Source organism: Balaenoptera musculus, chromosome 19 (assembly GCF_009873245.2).
Source record: "Balaenoptera musculus isolate JJ_BM4_2016_0621 chromosome 19, mBalMus1.pri.v3, whole genome shotgun sequence".
Lineage (NCBI taxonomy): Eukaryota > Metazoa > Chordata > Mammalia > Artiodactyla > Balaenopteridae > Balaenoptera > Balaenoptera musculus.
In genome coordinates this window covers 50052706-50064907 of record NC_045803.1, presented here as the reverse complement: position 1 = coordinate 50064907, position 12202 = coordinate 50052706, and the positions used below count along the sequence as shown (strand labels likewise).

The 12202-nt window shown below is 39.7% G+C and overlaps 1 protein-coding gene across 1 annotated transcript in view; it reads left to right on the top strand.

The window, feature by feature from the left end:
• Positions 1-10955, top strand: part of ADAMTS18 (ADAM metallopeptidase with thrombospondin type 1 motif 18) — a 185827-nt gene extending 174872 nt beyond the window's left edge. Inside the window, exons 23-24 of the mRNA XM_036832341.1 lie at positions 3081-3228; positions 8577-10955. Of these exons, the coding sequence (XP_036688236.1) occupies positions 3081-3228; positions 8577-8692 (264 nt within the window). The 3' untranslated portion in view covers positions 8693-10955. The remainder of the gene's footprint in view (positions 1-3080; positions 3229-8576) is intronic.
• The last annotated feature ends 1247 nt before the right edge of the window (positions 10956-12202 follow it).

Below are 12202 nucleotides of genomic sequence, written 5' to 3'. Positions count from 1 at the left end.
CACTAATAACAACCTGTCAGAGAAATTAAACAATCCCATTTACAATTACATCAAAAAGAATAAAATACCTAGGAATAAACCTACCCAAGGAGGTAAAAGACCTGTACTCATAAAACTATAAGACACTGATCAAAGAAATTGAAGAGGTCACAAACAGATGGAAAGATATACTGTGTTTGTGGATTGGAAGAATTAATATAATTAATATTGTTAAAATGATCATACTACCCAAGGCAATCTACATATTCAGTGCAATCCCTATCAAAATACCAATAGCATTTTTCACAGAACTGGAACAAATAATCTTAAAATTTGTTTGGAAACACAAAAGACCCAAAACAATCTTAAGAAAGAAGAACAGAACTGGAGGTATCATGCTCCCTGACTTCAGACTATACTAAAAAACTATGGTAATCTAAACAGTATGATACTGGCACAAAAACAGACACATGGATTAATGGGACTGAATAGAGAGCCCAGAATTAAACCCATGCACTTAAGGTCAATTAATCTACAATGAAGGAGGCAAGACTATACAGTGGAGAAAATAGTCTCTTCAATTAGTGGTACTGGGAAAACTGTACCACTGCATGTAAAAGAATGAAATTAGTACATTTTCTCATACCATATACAAAAATAAACTCAAAATGGATTAAAGACCTAAATGTAAGACCAGAAACCATAAAACTCCTAGAAGAAAACATAGGCAGAACATTCTTTTACATAAATTGTGGCAATGTTTTTTTGGATCTGCCTCCTCAGGCAAAGGAAACTAAAGCAAAAATAAACACGTAGGATCTAATTAAACTTAAAAACTTTTCACATAAAAGGAAACCATAGACAAAATGAAATGACAACCTACTGACTGGGAGGAAATATTTGCAAATGATGTGACTAATAAGGTGATAATATCCAAAACATATAAACAACTCATACAAATCAATATCAAAAACCAAAACAACCCAATCAAAAATGGGCAGAAGAACTGAATAAACATTTTTCCAAAGAGGACATGCAGATGGCCAAAGAGTACATGAAAAGATGCTCAACATCACTGATCGTCAGAGAAATGCAAATCAAAACCACAGTGAGGGGCTTCCCTGGTGGCACAGTGGTTAAGAATCTGCCTGCCAATGCAGGGGACGTGGGTTCAAGCCCTGGTCCGGGCAGATCCCACATGCCGCAGAGCAACTAAGCCCGTGCACCACAGCTACTGAGCCTGTGCTCTAGAGCCCGCATGCCACAACTACTGAGCCCGCGTGCCTAGAGCCCGTGCTCCACAACAAGAGAAGCCACTGTGACGAGAAGCCCACACTGAAGAGTAGCCCCCGCTCGCCCCGCAACTAGAGAAAGCCCGCCCACGCACAGCAACGAAGACCCAACGCAGCCAAAAATAAATAATTTATAAAAAAAAAAAAAAACACAGTGAGATGTTACCTCACACCTCTTAGTATGGCTATCATCAAAAAGAACACAAATAACAAATCTTGGCAAGGATGTGGAGAAAAGTGAACCCCTATACACTGTTGGTGGGAATGTAAATTGGTACAGACACTGTGGAAAACAGTATGGACATTCCTCAAAACACTAAAAATAGAACTACCATATGACCCAGCAGTTCAACTCCTGGGTATGTAACCAAAGAAAATGAAAACACTAATTCAAAAAGATACATGCACCCTAATTTTCATAACAGCATTATTTACAATAACCAAGATATGAAAGCAAACTAAGTACCTATCAACAGATGAGTGGATAAAGAAGATGTGGTACATGTATATAATGGACTACTACTCAGCCATAAAAAAGAAGGAAATAATGCCATTTGCAGCAACATCAATGGACCAGGAAGGTATTATGCTTAGTGAAGGAAGTCAGATAGAGAAGGACAAATACTGTTTGTTATCACTTATATGTGGAATGTAAAAAATATAGAGAGAACAAACCAGTAACAGAGTGGGAGGGGTATTAAAAGGTACAAACTACTGTATATATAATAAATAAGCTACAATGACATAGTTTACAGCACAGGGGACACAACCAATATTTTATAATAACTATAAATGGAATATAATCTATAAAAATTTTGCATCACTCTGTTGTACACCTGAGACTAATATAATATTGTAAATCAAATAAAAATATTTACTATTTTGCTCTTTACAAAAAAAGTTTGCCAACTTCTGGTTTAAATGATTTGATAACAATAATACAGCTATATTTGAATTTGGGGCTAATTCCAAAACTCATACTCTTTTTACCTCAACATATTTTTTCCTCTCATATGCCAATCCATATAGTGATGCTTGTCTGAGATGAAGTCCTCACCTGTCCACAATAAAATAAGAAAAATAATAAGGATAATGTAGTGAATTTTTTAAAAGCAAAATACATATAAAAATCTATTTAAAGGGCTATCTTTTTCCCTGATAATATTTTCTTGTTTTCCAGGCACAAATATCTTTATATGTGTGCCTGGAAAAAAATAAGTTGACAGTCCTTATTCGTCTTTTTTTTTTTTTTTTTTTTTTTTAACTTTAGTTGGACAGTGAAATAATTGACTTCTAGGAAGCACCATATCCACCATGCTAACTCAGAATTCGGCTGGGCACAGAGGGCATGATTCCAAAGCTGTCTCGGAGAGTTATTTCTTTTGCTGTCCAAGTTTTGAACTATCCCCTCCACTATCGTATCTGCAGAGATTGCCTGGAATTCTTTAAATACTGTGATGAATTGCCTAGATGTGTCTCTATTTGTTTCTGCATTCTTACAGCAGCTTCTGTATTTCTGGAAGCTCTCTTCTTTATGAGTCACTTAACTAGGAGACACACACACTCTTGGGGGAGATAGATAGCATTTGCTTAAGAGCCTTCTAATCAGATCACATGGCTCCCACGTGTTAGAAGAGCCTCAGTGGGCCACGGGCACATTGTGCCTGGCTCTGGACAATCCCTATTTTATGGACAGGCGTCTTGGCAATGTCATGAAGCATGGGGATTCCTTTTATTTGATGTCGCTGACATCAGACAGGACACCATCCCGATTGTTCCTGACTCCTTCCTCTTTTCCCTTTTCTGCAGTGCACGGTGACCTGTGGAGGAGGGGTCCAGACCCGATCAGTCCACTGTGTTCAGCAGGGCCGGCCTTCCTCCAGTTGTCTGCTCCGGCAGAAACCTCCAGTGCTACGAGCCTGTAATACAAACTTTTGTCCAGCTCCTGAAAAGAGAGGTAAAGGACCCCCACGTGCCAGTCAGTTTTACTGCTCTTTGGAATATTTTTCAAAAGCCTACCATATTTGATTGTGCAGCTTATGCATTGCACAACTCTAGGGGGTGCCATTCACATCAAAGTCTATGTGAAGAGCACTCCTGAGAGATGTACAAGGCACAAATCCAGGAAAGTTCCTGCTCAGAATGATCTTGTTTGCATGGGTGTGCAAGGAACATTTAATTCTACAATTAGTGGCTTTGTTAGCCATTAATTTTTACTTTGAAAGGATGAAATGGTAATGTTGCAAGGCCCTTTTCTTAAACTAAATTTAAATTGAAAAAAGTAACCACCATGTGCCAGAGCCATAAAAAAGAATGAAATAATGCCATTTGCAGCAACCTGGATGGACCTAGAGCTCATCATAATAAGTAAAGTAAGTCAGACAGAGAAAGAGAAGTATCATATGATATCACTTATATGTGGAATCTAAAAAAAAAAATGATACAAATGAACTTATTTACAAAACAGAAACAGTCTCACAGACTTCGAAAACAAACTTATGGTTACCAAAGGGGAAACATGGGGAGGGAGGGATAAATTAGGAGTTTGGGATTAACATGTACACACGACTATATGTAAAATAGATAACCAATAAGGACCTACTGTATAGCACAGGGACCTCTACTCAATATTCTGTAATATCCTATATGGGAAAAGAATCTGAAAAAGCATGGATATATGTATAACTGAATCACTTTGCTGAACCCCTGTAACTAACACAACATAGTAAATCAACTATACTCCAATATCAAATAAAAATTACCTTTAAAAAAAGAAGAAAAAGTTGAACAAAGTAACCACCATATGCCAGAGATTATACTGATCCACGGGAATGCAAGAGTGAACAATAATTGCCCTCTAGAAGCTTACATTTTAATTGAGGTGACAGATAAATTACAATTGCAGTGAATATGCATTATCCTAGCACTACACCTTGAATGGTTTTTTTTCGTTCAAGTTAGGTCAAATGAAGTACAGTGAGTGCTGATGGAAACATGGGAAATTCACTTGTCTGAGTGAACCATATTGTTCTTCACTAGTTCATCTTATTTTAAAGTAACCTGACAAACACCAGGAAATATTTCTTCAGCCTAATTAGATTTCCTTGTGCCCAAGAATCATTTTCCATCGTGTACCTGCTGAGTTTTCTCTTTATCCAATCACAGCGTTTTGAAAACTGTACAGTCTCTTACCCCAGGTTTTCCAATTTGTGGTGAATCGGGTTCAGGCCTGTTACTCACTTCCTCTTCACTGTCCAGACCACTTCCCATCTTTAAATTGATGTTGTTGTTTATCTCCTTCTTATAGCCTTAGCTCCAGGCATCAATTTTCTCTCCTCTGCTCTCCTTTCTTATCTGAGGTTTGCACAAGATAAGAAAACCAATAATATAGCAATTGTTCACAGCCAGATCACCTCTAAGGCAATGCCAGAATTCTACAGACCTGCAGCCTTTCTCAGCAGAAAGCTTATAGGGGAAGAAGCAAGTGGTCATATACTCCCAGACTGACGACTCCTTTCCTCACCATCGGTGATTTTTCACTTTCACCCTTTAGTCAGTTGGCCACAGACAAAGCCACACATACAGAGACTCAGTCTGGAAGGCCACAAATAAAGGGCATGCCCCCTCAGTACTTTCAAGAAAGGCCAAAGGCCAATCCTGAAAATACTCAAGAGTACGTATTTCCTAGGCAGGGCTGTGAGGTGGGGAGAGTCAAGAGGCACGCTAGGGGCAAGGCAGTGGGAAGGCTATTGATGTTTATTATTTTGTGCACCCATCACCACACATGGCACACAGTAGGTGCTCAACATGTGTTAAATGAACAAATGCAGGAGTGTATAAATAAAAGACTGTGTGTTAAGTACTACTGTTTTACCTTTAGCACTCTTCTAGGGATAAAAGAACATGGCAGGGTCTTGTTCTTAAGCCACAGGGAGCTCAGTGTCTCAAAAGAGGAGAAAGACACCACAGCAAATAAAACAGGTGGAACATCCGTAGCGTTGTGACGGCGGTGAGCTCTAGCTGGTTTGCAGGGATGGTGCGAAGTGAAAAGGGAGGATGTGGGAAAAGGCTTCCTAGAAGAGGGACTTCTCTCCATGCCTCTTGACTGAGTCAGGTCTCCTTTTAGAAAGAGGAGTAAAATGAGAAGGCAAATAGGAAGGACACAAGCCCAGGTGTTTCTTCCTGGCCAAAAACGTGGGCTATAGTCTTACTAAGTTGGAGATTTCCTCTCAGTTCTCCCATTCCCATCCCCAAGGTAGGGAGCGTGGCATGCACACACTACTGCCCAGAAGTCTTCCTTCTTATGTTGCTGGCTGGATGCGCACTGGGGGAAGTGATTTGAGTGTATTTTCGGCCCTGAGTTTTCAGGAACTGTGAGTGGGCAGTAAGCATTCCCATGGTGACACAGGGAAGAGGTTTCAATTTTGATGATGCGATATTTAAACAGAGACCTAAAGATGACCTAAAGGAAGGTGAGCTATGTATGCATCTAGAAGGAGAGTGTTCCTGGCAGAGGGAACAGCAAATGCAAAGGCCCTGAGGCAGGAATATGTAAATCTGATCAAGGCAGGACAGCAAGACACCTGGAGTAGGATGAATACAGTGAAAGGGGGTTAAGCCATGAGCTAAAAGTGGTCCTGGAGGCCTTGTACGTTATTATAAGGACCTCAGATAAAACTCTGAGTTAGACGGAAGGCAACAGAGAACTTAGAGCAGAGGTGCAGGAGGATCTGACTTGGAGGATCACTGGCACTTACACCTAGAAGAGCACAGGGGACCGAGAACAGAACGAGGGCTTGTCTGCTCTTTGCAGAAGGCAGCTCCAACAGTCCAGCGAGGGGACGAGTTTCCACTGGGGCAGTCGCAGGAGTGGGAGTGGCTGGATGCTGGGTGTATTTTGAAGATGAAGCCAAAAATATTTGTCAGTTGTTTGCATGTAAGATGTGAAGCTCACTCTAGGGTCGTCCTTAATAGTGTGAATAAAATACCTGACTCATCATAGAAGCTCGAATAACAAGCTACTAGTAATGATCATGATAACTATAACCCAACACAGCACTTATACGGACTGATAGCATAGTGAGGACCCTCACGTCTGCTTCGGGACTTACGTTTAGCTTATAGCACAAGCCGCAGATACCTGTCAAAATTCCATTCTTATCTCGAGAGGGGTAAGTGATGATAAACAGTGCAGTTAGGACCATGCTTTTAGTGGTCTGTTCTTATCCTCCAGTATTTCCACTGCATCAAGAAGATAATCTCTACCATCTAAATAGAAACTGATCCAGATGCACATTCTGATTGATTAGGGTACATGCTAATGGGGTATAAGACACTGTACAAGTATATATTAAAAAATAATTGAACTTGAAGATGTATAAATAGGCACATAGGCAAAGTCTTCATCTCATGTCTAGCTTATATCTCTAACAATACATCCTAAACCAGTCTCCTGGTGCCCTACCTCCACCCCTATAGAGGTCCCCATTTCAGTAAACATGATCCCATTCTTCTAGATGCTCAGGTCAAAATCCTAGAGTCATTCTTGATTCTTCTTTTTCTCTCATACCCTTTACCAACCTTTCAGTAAATCCTTTAGACTCTACCTCCAAAATATATCCAGGACTTATTGGAAAGAAAATAACAACTCCATTTCATCCTTACACCCAAGTTGACACTTAGTATGGTTTCAATGGGTTGTTTCAGCCATGAGAGGTACAGGGAATTTATTTTTTCAACAAATATTTTTTGAGTAGCTACTCAGAAGACACTAGATGTTGGGAACAAAGTGAAAAAAAGTAGATAAAATCTCTGCTCAAGGTTCTTGCACTCTAGAGAGGACCCAGATAGTTAGTAAACATAATATGATAAATGCCAGTAAATCCAGTGTAGAAAAATAAAGCAAGAGAGGGAATAGGGAGTCCTTCCTGGGAGGCCAAAGGGCTTGCTATTTTTATAGGGTGGTCAGAGAAGGCCTTACTGATCGGTGACCTCTGAGCAAAGACTTAAGGGAAATGAAGGGGAAGTGTCTCAGGTGTCTTAGGGGAACCAGATCCTAGGGCCTCGTCAGTCATTGTAAGGACCGTACCTTTCGCTCTGGGTGGATGGGATCCCGTGGCAGAGTTAGGGGCAGAGACATGACAGGAATGGATTTCTGTTTTAAAAGGATCACTGGAGCTACTATGAGACAGGGGTGAAGTGTGTGTGTGTAAAAGGGAGTTTTAGGCAGAGGAACCAAGTCTTAAGGAAGGGAAGAAGGAACTATAGGCAGTTCTGAATCGCAGGAAGACAGGATACAAATTGGGAGCAGCAGGAAACACAGAAGAGCGGCAACCTTTCATGCCATGTCTAAAGGCACACGGGAGCCACTGAAGGATGAATTCGGAAGGGACATGATTGGGTGCCTGTGGGCAGAGGGTGGTTTTGGGTGAGTTGAGGGTGACTTAAGGCTTTCATAGAGGAAAAAATTCCAGCTATGAATGAGAGTATAGGGTAGACCCTAAATATTTCTGAAGTCAAAAATCCTTGAGAATCCAGTAGAATGACTGAACCCTAACTCCTAAAACATGCATTTATGTTTATATAAAGAAAAATTTACATACAACTTCATGTGCTTTCTGTATCTCCTGAGGCCCTTTTGGGTAAAACCCTTTGATGCCCACTGTTCTGCTTCCAATAGATAATCACGTCTGTTCTCTTAAAGAACTAAAGAAATTTGAAAAGATTGATGCTGACTTAAATTCACTTATTTGCAAATTGGCCATGAGATTTTATTTAAACCTACACAGAATGTCGCAGCTGGGCCTTAAATCCAGGTTTCCTGACTCCCAATATATTAGGTTCATTGCTCCCCAAAGTAACACGCCTGGATTAGCAGCAGCAACCCTGAGGTGCTTGTTAGAAATAAAAAATCTCAGTCTTCACCCCAGACCTTCTGAAGCAGAACTAGTGGTTTAACAACATCCTCAGGGTATCCCTAATGCGCTGTTCTAGGGTACGTCCCTTGGAGGCAAAATGGTAGTCCCCGGGTTATTTGGGAGGATCTGACATTAATCTCAGGCTGGATATGACTTTTTTTAAACACCCACTTTCCCCCCACCTGTTTACATTTTGTTAATGGCTATGGTCCCTTTAGGTGTCTTAATCCTGCTTTCCCCACCCTCCCACCAAAGTTCTAATGTATAATGTAAGAACCACTCAGGGGCACAAGGCAAGTCGACCCCAAGTCTTTGTTCTCTAGGCCCTGACCTTAAGAAAAAGGCTAAGAACCTATCCTAACGTGCTGAATGTGTTCTCTCACCTTAGAGGATCCATCCTGTGTAGATTTCTTCGGCTGGTGTCATCTTGTTCCTCAGCATGGTGTCTGCAACCACAAATTTTACGGCAAACAATGCTGCAAGTCATGCACAAGGAAGAGCTGATCTTGACACCCTTCCAGCCCGGAAGGGCCAGGGTCTTACCTCCCAACCTCCGGAGAGACCAGCCACATTTCCATCGAAAGCTGAACACTGCAGACCACGTGTGAGCTGACCGCAGTGTTGGAGGGGCCCGCTCTCAAGTACAGACAGGCTCCTTTTTCAGTTCCCCAACGCACATGGTACTCAGAAGCACTTGAACATGGGAAGCGATGACAAATCTGATTTACAAAAACCTAAAACAAAGACAGAACAGCTTTGATTTGCACTGTTACATGCAAGAAGTGATGACTTACAGTGAGATAGGACAAATTTTGACAAAGTGAGACTCTTGTTAACTTTGGGACAGACCCCCCCTGTGAACCTCAGAGGGTTCCATGACCGAGACGTCAGTTTTGAAAAGGCCCTTTAAGACTTCAAGTCAAAGACTAAGACTTGGAGCAATCAAACGTGGACGGAACACGCTGCCTAACTTCCTTGGAGCTCACAGTTTGACCGAACTGTGGACACCCCAAACCAGAAGTTATACAAACGCCAAATGGTGCTCGTGATTGTGCTTGCTGCTGGACTGGCAAGCTTCATGTCCTGTTTATTTGGTGTGTGTGTGTGTGTGTTTGTGTGTGTGTGTGTGTGTGTTGTTTTTTATTATTTTGTTTAAAGTATATTCTGCTCATAGAGAGTCTCCAAGACTAAAATTCACAACTTGAAAAGGAATATTCTGAAAACAGGGCAACATGAACTATAGTTAAGATCGCCACTTCACTGAAATTCACACTCTGAAAAAAAGGAAAAAAAAAAACCACACAAAACACTGTTGCCCTACACACTCTATCAACCTCATAATTTTTGGTGCTAGTCGAACAAGTACTCAGGAGCCTCAAGTCTGCTCTTTGGGAATCACAATTGGTGAGATGTTCATTTCTGGTAAAAATCTAAGAGGAGCTAAAGAGCAAAACAGCCCTTTTTTGAAGGAGAGGAAAACATCATTTATAATGCTCCCTACATATTATCAGAGATGCTTGGAAAATTAAAGGCCGCTTGTGGTTTTTTTCCTACCAACTGACATGTTTAAATTTGCCCTAGGATTTAGTTAACAAGAAAAAAGTCACAGTAGCAATAGAAAAATCCATCTGTCTTCTTGCTATGTGAATATTAATAAATCATAATATGCCAAGACCCTTCAACGAATAAGAGTGTTTTATAATCTTTCAGATCATATTTTCAGTGTGCAGAGGCCAGCTGTTGGTAGGCACTAATGAGCTTAAAATTGTGCTCAACTGGAAAAATACCACACTATTTTGCCAAAACCAAAGTAACTTACAAGACTGTGTCCTTCTGTAATTTTTTGAGATGTGGTTATTAAGGGCATATTTATATAATTCTACTCTATTCCTCAATGTCTTTGATGAATGTAACCCAATTTTACTGCTTTAAAAAGTCTCAATTCAAACAGGGATTTGCCAGCTCAGCACAACCAACTAGACAGTGGTTCGTTAAATTGAGAGCATCCTTTGTTCCGTTCTAATTAGAATCATGCATTCTCAGATCTCAGAGAAATAATGATTAGAATATTCTCTGAATCTCCTTGGCTTGGCCGAGAATAATGGCCATTTTATCATTAAAAAAATATATATATAGTGCCACATCACCACCCCCTTGCCCTCTGAAAAACTGCAAGTTGTTTCTTTATATAATTATCATTTTATTATTTTATGGAAAATTAATTTATTAATTAATAGCCTATTCTTATGTGTTCTCACTTGCTTCGCTAAGTGATATTAATTCTGAGGAAAAATGTTGAATAAACAAACATGGGTTATAGAGAAAAGTCAAAATATATGTGTAATATTTAATTATTTTATAAGTTTTATAATAAAGTGTTCTGTTTCTTTGTCTTTGAAACTTGTTAAGTTCTTGAATAAATTAGTGAGAAGCCAGTGATTACCAAGGTGATATAAGTGTATAAATGTTGATTAAGAATCTCAGAGTAATTTCTCAAAAAGTTGAGAAAAGTTTGGGGGTAAGATATTAATTAATCATTTTTCTTGTTTGTGTATGAGAAAATTACAAACCATCAAATGCTGGGATGAAATACATGACATTTACCATCTTATGGAGATACTGAATTATTTTTTTTCTACTCTTAATAGTCATGTAATCATTTATTTATGGAAATCATCCAAGTTAGATAAACCATAAATGTAGTTGCATCTCTTTTTTTTTTCCCTACTTGAAAATCTTTTTGCAGAAAGAAAGAGAGGGAAGGGAAAGGAGGGGGGAAAGAAAAAAAAACTAAGTAATAAATTAAAAAGCAAATTGCTCTCAGGTTTTTGAAATTTTGAATCTTCAGACCAGAGATAAATAAAACTATCTGGGTGAAGTAAGTCCAAATGACCTGAATAAACAGTATTTTTTCCTACATGTGTGAGATACATATATATATATATATGTATAAAACTTATGCATGCTATTTTTAAAATATATTTAAGAGGATTTTTAAGTGAATTATTGCTATTTGGCAGACATAAAAATTATGGTTAATAATGAAAAATGGAATAGATGGCAGATAAGTTACCTTTCTACTACCTTTTGTTAATAAAATATTATTAATAAAAGCAACCATATGTTATCATATTTAATCCTCACAACAGCCTAGTTAGGAAGATACTATTATCTTCCCTTTGCAGATGGGGACTCTGAGATTCACAGAGGTCACATATTTGGCCCAAGGGCACATGGTCATTGAGTAATGGGTCAGGACTCAAATCCAGGTCTGTCAGACTTAAAAGGTTATTATTTTGTCACTGTGCTGCATCACCCTGGGAAAGATTTTTAAAACGAGAGAGACAGAGAAAGAAAAAGAGAAGTCCATCTAGGCCTTAGAATTCTGTTATGGCCCCTGAGACACACGTGAAGAGGGTTTGACAATAAATGATTTAACAATGAAGAATTATGGGGAGAGCTGGGATGACTTAAGGAGGGGAATTGGAGATGGGAGGCAATACATTCCCACTTAGCCTGTCTTTTCAATAAAGGATGCTTAAAGACTTGTTGGGACTTCCCTGGCGGTCCAGTGGTTAAGACTCCGCGCTTCTACTGCAGGGGGCGCAGGTTCAAACCCTGGTCGGGGAACTAAGATCCCACATGCCGTGCGGAGTGGCCAAAAAAAGATACCTAAAGACTTGTTGCATAAGTCTTTATTCTTTAATAACTGTTTCCCTCTGGGATGGTAGTGTTTCCTGGGCAACAGGACCTCAGTGTCGGGAGCCTGCAATATGCCAAGTCCATTAGGATGGAGAGAGAGAGTGAGGAGCAGTGCCCTTGGCATGGATTCTATGTGCCAACTGTGGGGAAGGATGCTGTCCCAGCAGTGTGCATCATGCAAGAGGTAGTTTATGGAATTAACTGCATAGAACCCATTATTGCAAAACGTGATATATTGATAGAAAAGGCCACTTACGTTATGTCCTATATGGGTTTATTTTGGAAACTAAAAATTTGTATGCAGATTCCATG